Source organism: Pseudophryne corroboree, chromosome 2 (genome assembly GCF_028390025.1).
Source record: "Pseudophryne corroboree isolate aPseCor3 chromosome 2, aPseCor3.hap2, whole genome shotgun sequence".
NCBI lineage: Eukaryota > Metazoa > Chordata > Amphibia > Anura > Myobatrachidae > Pseudophryne > Pseudophryne corroboree.
In genome coordinates, this window is record NC_086445.1 from 916,446,681 (window position 1) to 916,457,115 (window position 10,435).

A 10,435-nucleotide genomic window follows, 5' to 3' on the forward strand; every position below is an offset into this window, starting at 1 on the left:
GTGCACTGGCTCCTCCCTCTATGACCCTCCTCCAGACCTCTGTTAGAATCTTGTGCCCGGCTGAGCTGGATGCACACTAGGGGCTCTCCTGAGCTCCTAGAAAAGAAAGTATATTTTAGGTTTTTTATTTTCAGTGAGATCTGCTGGCAACAGACTCACTGCTACGAGGGACTAAGGGGAGAAGAAGCGAACCTACCTGCTTGCAGCTAGCTTGGGCTTCTTAGGCTACTGGACACCATTAGCTCCAGAGGGATTGAACACAGGGCCCGACCTCGATCGTCCGGTCCCGGAGCCGCGCCGCCGTCCCCCTTACAGAGCCAGAAGCATGAAGATGGTCCTGAAAATCGGCGGCAGAAGACTTCGGTCTTCGACAAGGTAGCGCACAGCACTGCAGCTGTGCGCCATTGCTCCTCATGCACACCTCACACTCCGGTCACTGATGGGTGCAGGGCTCTGGGGGGGGGCGCCCTGAGCAGCAATATTAACACCTTGGCTGGCAAATAATCACAATATATAGTCCCAGAGGCTATATATGTGATAAATACCCCTGCCAGAATCCATAAAAAAGCGTGAGAAAGTCCGCCGAAAAAGGGGCGGGGCTATCTCCCTCAGCACACTGGCGCCATTTTTCCCTCACAGCTCCGCTGGAAGGATCGCTCCCAGGCTCTCCCCTGCAGTTTCAAGACTACAAAGGGTAAAAAAGAGAGGGGGGGCACTAAATTTAGGCGCAGCAATATATATATAAGCAGCTATAAGGGAAAAACACTCAGTTATAGTGTTCATCCCTGTGTTATATAGCGCTCTGGTGTGTGCTGGCATACTCTCTCTCTGTCTCCCCAAAGGGCTTTGTGGGGTCCTGTCCTCTGTCAGAGCATTCCCTGTGTGTGTGCGGTGTGTCGGTACGGCTGTGTCGACATGTTTGATGAGGAGGCTTATGTGGAGGCGGAGCAGATGCCGATAAATGTGATGTCACCCCCTGCGGGGCCGACACCTGAGTGGATGGTTATGTGGAAGGAATTACGCGACAGTGTCGACTCCTTACATAAAAGGTTTGACGACATACCAAATATGGGACAGTTGGCTTCTCAGCCTGTGCCTGCCCAGGCGTCTCAAAAGCCATCAGGGGCTCTAAAACGCCCGCTACCTCAGATGGCAGACACAGATGTCGACACGGATACTGACTCCAGTGTCGACGACGATCAGACTAATGTAACTTCCAATAGGGCCACACGTTACATGATTGAGGCAATGAAAAATGTGTTGCACATTTCTGATGTTACCCCAGGAACCACAAAAAAAGGTATTATGTTTGGAGAGAAAAAACTACCAGTAGTTTTTCCTCCATCTGAGGAATTAAATGAAGTGTGTGAAGAAGCGTGGGCTTCCCCCGATAAGAAACTGGTAATTTCTAAAAGGTTACTAATGACGTACCCTTTCCCGCCAGAGGATAGGTCACGTTGGGAAACATCCCCTAGGGTGGATAAAGCGCTCACACGCTTGTCAAAGAAGGTGGCACTACCGTCTCCGGATACGGCCGCCCTAAAGGAGCCTGCTGATAGGAAGCAGGAGGCTATCCTGAAGCCTGTATATACACACACAGGTATTATACCGAGACCAGCTATTGCTTCAGCATGGATGTGCAGTGCTGCAGCTGCGTGGTCAGATTCCCTGTCGGAAAATATTGATACCCTAGACAGGGACACTATATTGCTAACCGTAGAGCATATTAAAGACGCAGTCTTATACATGAGAGATGCACAGAGGGATATTTGCCGGCTGGCATCTAAAATAAGTGCAATGTCCATTTCTGCCAGGAGAAGGTTATGGACTCGGCAGTGGACAGGTGATGCAGATTCTAAAAGGCACATGGAAGTTTTGCCTTATAAGGGTGAGGAGTTGTTCGGGGATGGTCTCTCGGACCTCGTTTCCACAGCAACAGCTGGGAAGTCAGCATTTTTACCCCATGTTCCCTCACAGCCAAAGAAAGCACCGTATTATCAGGTACAGTCCTTTCGGCCCCATAAGGGCAAGCGGGTTAAAGGCGCGTCCTTTCTGCCCAGAGGCAGAGGTAGAGGGAAAAAGCTGCAGCATACAGCCAGTTCCCAAGAGCAAAAGTCCTCCCCCGCTTCCTCCAAGTCCACCGCATGACGCTGGGGCTCCACAGGCGGAGCCAGGTACGGTGGGGGCCCGTCTCAAAAACTTCAGCAATCAGTGGGCTCGCTCACGGGTGGATCCCTGGATCCTTCAAGTAGTATCTCAGGGGTACAAGCTGGAATTCGAGACGTCTCCCCCCCCGCCGTTTCCTCAAATCTGCCTTGCCAACAACTCCCTCAGGCAGGGAGGCAGTCATAGAGGCAATTCACAAGCTGTATTCCCAGCAGGTGATAGTCAAGGTGCCCCTCCTTCAACAAGGACGGGGTTACTATTCCACAATGTTTGTGGTACCGAAACCGGACGGTTCGGTGAGACCCATTTTAAATTTGAAATCCTTGAACACATATATAAAAAAATTCAAGTTCAAGATGGAATCGCTCAGGGCGGTTATTGCAAGCCTGGACGAGGGGGATTACATGGTATCACTGGACATCAAGGATGCTTACCTGCATGTCCCCATTTACCATCCTCACCAGGAGTACCTCAGATTTGTGGTACAGGATTGTCATTACCAATTCCAGACGTTGCCGTTTGGTCTATCCACGGCACCGAGGGTATTTACCAAGGTAATGGCCGAAATGATGATACTCCTTCGAAAAAAGGGAGTTTTAATTATCCCATACTTGGACGATCTCCTGATAAAGGCGAGGTCCAGGGAGCAGTTGTTGGTCGGGGTAGCACTATCTCGGGAGGTGCTACAACAGCACGGTTGGATTCTAAATATTCCAAAGTCACAGCTGGTCCCTACGACACGTCTACTGTTCCTGGGGATGGTTCTGGACACAGAACAGAAAAAAGTGTTTCTCCCGGAGGAGAAGGCCAAGGAGCTGTCATCTCTAGTCAGAGGCCTCCTAAAACCAAAACGGGTGTCGGTGCATCACTGCACGCGAGTCCTGGGAAAAATGGTAGCTTCCTACGAAGCAATTCCATTCGGCAGGTTCCATGCAAGAGCTTTTCAGTGGGACCTGTTGGACAAGTGGTCCGGATCGCATCTTCAGATGCATCGGCTGATAACCCTGTCTCCAAGGACCAGGGTGTCTCAGCTGTGGTGGCTGCAGAGTGCTCATCTTCTAGAGGGCCGCAGATTCGGCATACAGGACTGGGTCCTGGTGACCACGGATGCCAGCCTTCGAGGCTGGGGGGCAGTCACACAGGGAAGAAACTTCCAAGGACTATGGTCAAGTCAGGAGACTTCCCTACACATAAATATTCTGGAACTGAGGGCCATTTTCAATGCCCTAAGTCAGGCAAAACCCCTGCTTCAAAACCAGCCGGTACTGATCCAGTCAGACAACATCACGGCAGTCGCCCATGTAAACCGACAGGGCGGCACAAGAAGCAGGACGGCGATGGCAGAAGCCACAAGGATTCTCCGATGGGCGGAAAATCACATGTTAGCACTGTCAGCAGTGTTCATTCCGGGAGTGGACAACTGGGAAGCAGACTTCCTCAGCAGGCACGACCTCCACCCGGGAGAGTGGGGACTTCACCCAGAAGTCTTCCAACTGATTGTAAACCGTTGGGAAAGGCCACAGGTGGACATGATGGCGTCCCGCCTAAACAAAAAGCTAGAAAGATATTGCGCCAGGTCAAGAGACCCTCAGGCGATAGCTGTGGACGCTCTAGTGACACCGTGGGTGTACCGGTCGGTTTATGTGTTCCCTCCTCTTCCTCTCATACCCAAGGTACTGAGGATAATACGGAGAAGAGGAGTAAGAACTATACTCATTGTTCCGGATTGGCCAAGAAGAGCTTGGTACCCGGAACTTCAAGAAATGATCTCAGTGGACCCATGGCCTCTGCCACTCAGACAGGACCTGCTGCAGCAGGGGCCCTGTCTGTTCCAAGACTTACCGCGGCATGGCGGTTGAACACCGGATCCTGAAGGAAAAGGGCATTCCGGAGGAAGTCATTCCTACACTGATTAAAGCTAGGAAAGAAGTGACCGCAAACCATTATCACCGCATTTGGCGAAAATATGTTGCGTGGTGTGAGGCCAGGAAGGCCCCAACGGAGGAATTTCAGCTGGGCCGTTTTCTGCACTTCCTACAGTCAGGGGTGACTATGGGCCTAAAATTGGGTTCCATTAAGGTCCAGATTTCGGCTCTATCGATTTTCTTCCAGAGAGAACTGGCTTCACTACCTGAAGTTCAGACTTTTGTTAAGGGAGTGCTGCATATTCAGCCCCCTTTTGTGCCTCCAGTGGCACCTTGGGATCTCAACGTGGTGTTGGATTTCCTAAAGTCACATTGGTTTGAGCCACTTAAAACCGTGGAATTGAAATATCTCACGTGGAAAGTGGTCATGTTGTCGGCCTTGGCTTCGGCCAGGCGTGTGTCAGAATTGGCGGCTTTGTCATGTAAAAGCCCTTATCTGATTTTCCATATGGATAGGGCAGAATTGAGGACTCGTCCCCAATTTCTTCCTAAGGTGGTATCAGCTTTTCATTTGAACCAACCTATCGTGGTGCCTGCGGCTACTAAAGACTTGGAGGCTTCCAAGTTGTTGGACGTAGTCAGGGCCCTGAAAATTTATGTTTCCAGGACAGCTAGTGTCAGGAAAACTGACTCGTTGTTTATCCTGTATGCACCCAACAAGCTGGGTGCTCCTGCTTCATAGCAGACTATTGCTCGCTGGATCTGTAGTACGATTCAGCTTGCACATTCTGCGGCTGGACTGCCGCATCCTAAATCAGTGAAAGCCCATTCCACGAGGAAGGTGGGCTCTTCTTGGGCGGCTGCCCGAGGGGTCTCGGCTCTACAACTTTGCCGAGCAGCTACTTGGTCGGGGTCAAACACATTTGCTAAATTCTACAAGTTTGACACCCTGGCTGACGAGGACCTAGAGTTTGCCCATTCGGTGCTGCAGAGTCATCCGCACTCTCCCGCCCGTTTGGGAGCTTTGGTATAATCCCCATGGTCCTTACGGAGTCCCAGCATCCACTTAGGACGTCAGAGAAAATAAGATTTTACTCACCGGTAAATCTATTTCTCGTAGTCCGTAGTGGATGCTGGGCGCCCATCCCAAGTGCGGATTGTCTGCAATACTTGTATATAGTTATTGTTTAACTAAAGGGTTATTGTTGAGCCATCTGTTGAGAGGCTCCGTTATTGTTCATACTGTTAACTGGGTATAGTATCACGAGTTATACGGTGTGATTGGTGTGGCTGGTATGAGTCTTACCCGGGATTCAAAATCCTTCCTTATTGTGTCAGCTCTTCCGGGCACAGTATCCTAACTGAGGTCTGGAGGAGGGTCATAGAGGGAGGAGCCAGTGCACACCAGTTAGACCAAAAGCTTTCTTTTAGTTGTGCCCAGTCTCCTGCGGAGCCGCTATTCCCATGGTCCTTACGGAGTCCCAGCATCCACTACGGACTACGAGAAATAGATTTACCGGTGAGTAAAATCTTATTATTTCAGTTTCGGGGTGCACTGAATGCAGTGAAGAGTTTGGCCGCAGACCGATGTACAGCAGTGGTGACTCACAGCAGTGGCAACCATGGCCAGGCTTTGGCGCTAGCAGCACAGATGATGGGTAATTCATCTAACACTGGTGATAATGTGAGCGATGGGGATTGCTGCTCACTGTGTGCTCTGTTTCAGGTATATCCGCCTACGTAGTGGTACCACGGACAGCTGCGTCATGCAAGAAAGCTGCAATTCGTGGATATGGGGCTCAAATTGTGGAATGTGACCCTACAGATGAGGTATTAAAGTGCAGGTGAATTTCATCCATGCATAGAATGCTCATAAATGACAGTGACACTGATGTTCTCTTCGAAGGAAAATAAAGTTACATTTATTTAATTGAGAGCATCCTGAGATTATTGTGACCTTTTTTCTTATTGCAGTTACAGTGGACATATTCTTTCACAACGTTAAAATTTCATATTTTTTTTATAGAAACATAAATTTTGATGGCAGAACCACTTGGCCCATCTTGTCTACCCCTTTTTACCTTTTGGTAACCGAAACCCTGTTTGATCTTTAGTGTTTTGCAGCAGCAGTTCCTACCTGTGTTGAGGTGGGGGGCTGCACTGGTCGTGCTGCTTTGTCTGGAGAAAGAGTAGACACTACAGCATCTGCACAATGGAGCTGATATGCATCGGGACCGGCGCATGCGCACACACACAATGGGACTGCGCATGCGCAAAACACAGGCTTCTATGGACTGCATCGACTGCAGCCCACAGAGGCCGTCGAGGGCTGACGATAAGGCGGGGAGTGGCTTCCCACAGGAAGCACGCTCTCTGCTAATCACAGTCTAGTCTGGCAGTCCCAGAGGGAGAAAACACCTCCCCCTGGGGCTGCCTATAGTGTCTGTGACTGACTGTAGAATTTCCAATAGGAAGTCACTACCAGTCACAATTTAGTCAGTGCAGTCACGGACTGCAACTGGCTCACAGGGTTGGCAGAATTTACTGTGGTAAAATCCTCCACTGGTTGTTTATAAGGCTATTCTTATGTCTATCTCAAGCATGTTTAAATTGCTCTACTGTCTTAGCCTCTACCAACTCTGATGGGAGGCTGTTCCACCTATCCACTACCCTTCCCGTAAAGTAATGTTTCCTCAAGTTTCCTTTGAACCTAACTGAATATGTGAATGCTTAATAGCGATCAATTGGTCATTATGAGGATTAAACTGTCCATATAATGGTATATACTTACTTTGCCATTAGCACCACGGATGCAGCAAGCTGTATCCAGCATCTGACTGTGACCACCAATAATGCTGTACACATAGTAATACTTATTGAACATTACACCTGCTGGGGTTTTTTTTTCCAAAGTCCAGAGCAGAAGTGGCAGCTAAGATCATACAGGAGACTGGGGGTGTTTTGGTTCATCCTAATCAAGACGTGTCAGTTATTGCTGGACAAGGGACAATTGGACTTGAAGTTCTAAATCAGGTATTACTTCACATCTCTATTCTCTATCTCTATTCATGGCTACAATTATCACACTGTAATGTGCATTGTTTTGGCTGACAGGTACCAGGAGTAGAAGCGTTTGTCATACCAGTGGGAGGCGGCGGCATGTTGGCAGGAATAACTGTTGCTGTGAAGGTAAGTAAATGTTCTCCGTTACTGTAATGTTGGATTAGCTCCATAACAATATTGTTAGAACCATGGTTACAGTAAGTGGATTTTTGCGGCGCTGTCTCTCTAGATAATGTAAAGAAAAGTACATTTATTCACAAGCAAAATAAATCCTTATAGATGGATATTTTTAAGGAAAACCAATAATATCAAACCAGGAATATTTTAGTATGTAAATTGCTAATTTCTTTCTTTTTATAAATAACTCACAAATCGTCCTCTCTGTGAATCAGCTGCAACATAAAGTGTCAGGTAAACTGCTGTCTAAGGGGTTTATTTGATTCTGGTCTTGTTTATGCCCGATATTTTAAAGGGCAATGCTTTTACTAGCCGTGTCTTGCTAGTAAAAGTATTGCCTTTTTAAATGTAAGGCAAACACACGATCAGAAGAGCCAGATTTTATAACCCAAAACTTCGTAAATAAACCCCTTGTGAGGATCTGAGGCACGGGTGTCTCCGAACCTGTGTCAGGACTCTGGAAGCGAGAAGGTCTAATGTAGTTTCTTTGCATGAATGTAAATAGTGTTCAGCGGGAACCTTTGAACTGTACTGGCTATAGGCTTGAAATTAAGTAGCTAGAGTACAGTGGGAAACTGGAACTAATACCAGGTGGTTGGCTGAGACAAAGGACCATGGACCCCTGCAAGGAGGTTTATGCTTTGCCGTACTCGTCAGGAGCAGGTTACGGCCCCCTGACTAGGTCACCCGGGCTAGCACTGGATTAACTAGAGATAGAATGACATAGAAACGATGGTGATGGATATCGGAATGGAACTTAATGAAGATTGGTTTCGGACTGAGTATGGATAATAACAGGGATCAAACTAGAACCGATAGCAAAGGTAATCAGACTGAAACTGACGGGAGCAGATATCAGTTTGGAACAGATGGTGAGTAGTTTCAGACTGGAAGCAATGGTAGCGAGTTATCGGACTGGAACCGATGGTAGAAAAATATCACACTGGAACCGATGGTAGCTAGGGTTCAGACTGGAATCGATGGTAGCAAAATATCGGATTGGAACTGATGTTAGCAGTTAGCAACAGAGGTCCGGACTGGTACTTCGAAGGGTCACAGCTGTAGTCTGGAATCGAATATTGCCGACTGGAAACTCTGAGGAGGGCAGGTACAAAGCTCACATGCAGAGTTGTGTGACTTGTGGCACTGACAACCATTACTGAAAAGGGCTCTCCGTTTTATCCACATAGGGGGATGGGGGGCATTGGGATAGGAGGATCCAATCAGCTGGTCTGCAGACTGACCGGGACTGGGCAGACTCCGGTTACCTGACCCCAAGCAATATGGTAGCGGTGCAAACGTTTTAGGCAGGAGTTGAAAAAATGCTGCAAAATAAGTATGCTTTCAAAAATAGAAATGCAGTTAATGAACAGAAAATAAATCTAAATCAAATCAATATTTGGTGTGATTACCCTCAAAATAGCATCAATTCTTCTAGGTACACTTGCACACAGTTTTTGAAGTAACTCGGCAGGGAGGTTGTTCCAACATCTTGGAGATCTAACCACAGATCTTCTGTGGATGTAGGCTTGCTCAAATCCTTCTGTCTCCTCATGTAATCCCAGACAGACTTGATGATGTTGAGATCAGGGCTCTGTGGAGGCCATATCATCACATCCAGGACTCATTCTTCTTTATGCTGAAGATAGTTCTTAATGACATTGGATGTATGTTTGGGGTCAATGTCCTGCTGCAGAATAAATTTGAGCCAATCAGATGCCTCCCAGATGGTACTGCATGATGGATAAGTACCTGCCTGTATTTCTCAGCATTGAGGACATCATTAATCCTGACCAAATCCCCAACTCCTTTTGGTGAAATGCCGCCCGAACTTGCAAGAAACCTACATCCATGGTTCACTGTTACTGTTCTGTTACAGCCAAATATTTAAAATTTTTACTCATCAGTCCAGGAGTACCTGCTGCCATTTTTCTGCAGTCCAGTTCCTATGTTTTTACGCATAGTTGAGTCATTTGGATTTGTTTCCACATCAAAAGTATGGCTTTTCTGGTCATAATTCTTCCATGACAACCATTTCTAACCAAACGTCTCCGAACAGTAAATGGGTGTATCTGGGTCCCACTGGTTTCTGCTAGCTCTGTACTGATGAACTTGCTGGACATCTTCAGATTTCTAAGGGAAGTAAGCATGATGTGTCTTCCATCTGATTAAGTTTCCTTGGCTGACAAGTGCCACTGCATCTACGATCCTCAACGTTGCTCGTTTCTTTGTGCTTCAATACTGAGAAATACAGGCAGTGACTCATCCGTCATGCAGTGCCATCAGGGAGACGTCTGATTGGCTACAAATTTATTCTGCAGTAGGACAATGACCCCAAACATACAGCCAATGTCATTAAGAACTATCTTTAGTGTAAAGAAGAACAAGGGAGTGATGATATGGCCCCCACAGAGCCCCGATCTCAACATTGAGTCTGTCTGGGATTACATGAAGTGACAGAAGGATTTGAGCAAGCCTACAGCCACAATAGATCTGTGATAATAAAATAACAGAGCGCTGGTAATTCGTTATGTGTACGCAAAATCTGAAGAGAAAAAAAGAATAAGACTAGTGTTTCTGTTAACAGCTCTTTTCAGACTGTGTTAAAAAAAAAGAGTCCACTGTTTTTATGATTGAGGAGCTGGGTTCCGATATCTTACTGTTGATGGATGAGTGGGAGCATGATCAGGTACTCTGACAAACTAACTGTCCCTATTAATCGTACCTGTGAGCGGCTCTCCGCTGGCTGTTGTATACGGCTCCCAGCTGGCTGCTTTGAGCAGCTCCCGGCTGGTTCCCTCGTGCGGCTTTCCTTATCCGCCCGTCGGCGGCAGGTGCTCGCGATCTCCTTACTTCATAGTGGATGCTCTCAAACTGTGCGCTAAACCAACTGTTCCTCGTTATACATGAGACGTAAGGCGCAATGCCCTGCTGCTGCAAGGTGCAACTAATATATACGACACACACAGAAAGTTCCTGTCTGTGTGTGTCACAACTGGTTGCACCCAGTACCTGAACATGTTCCCACTCATCCATCAACGGTAACATATCGGAACCCCGATCCTCAATCATTAAAACAGTGGACTCTTTTTCATCCACTAGGAGTCACTGGAGTACTCTTGGGATATGGATGGGGCGTTATCAGGCATAGGCATTTAAATATT

At 47.5% G+C, this 10,435-nt stretch overlaps 1 protein-coding gene across 2 annotated transcripts in view; it reads left to right on the forward strand.

Annotated features, from left to right (window-relative positions):
* LOC135050031 (serine racemase-like) overlaps positions 1-10,435 on the forward strand; it is a 63,499-nt gene that overhangs the window by 34,247 nt on the left and 18,817 nt on the right. For both annotated transcript variants that reach the window (XM_063956130.1, XM_063956131.1), the window contains exons 3-6: positions 5,575-5,689; positions 5,758-5,861; positions 6,945-7,064; positions 7,146-7,220. In XM_063956130.1, the coding sequence (XP_063812200.1) occupies positions 5,575-5,689; positions 5,758-5,861; positions 6,945-7,064; positions 7,146-7,220 (414 nt within the window). The remainder of the gene's footprint in view (positions 1-5,574; positions 5,690-5,757; positions 5,862-6,944; positions 7,065-7,145; positions 7,221-10,435) is intronic.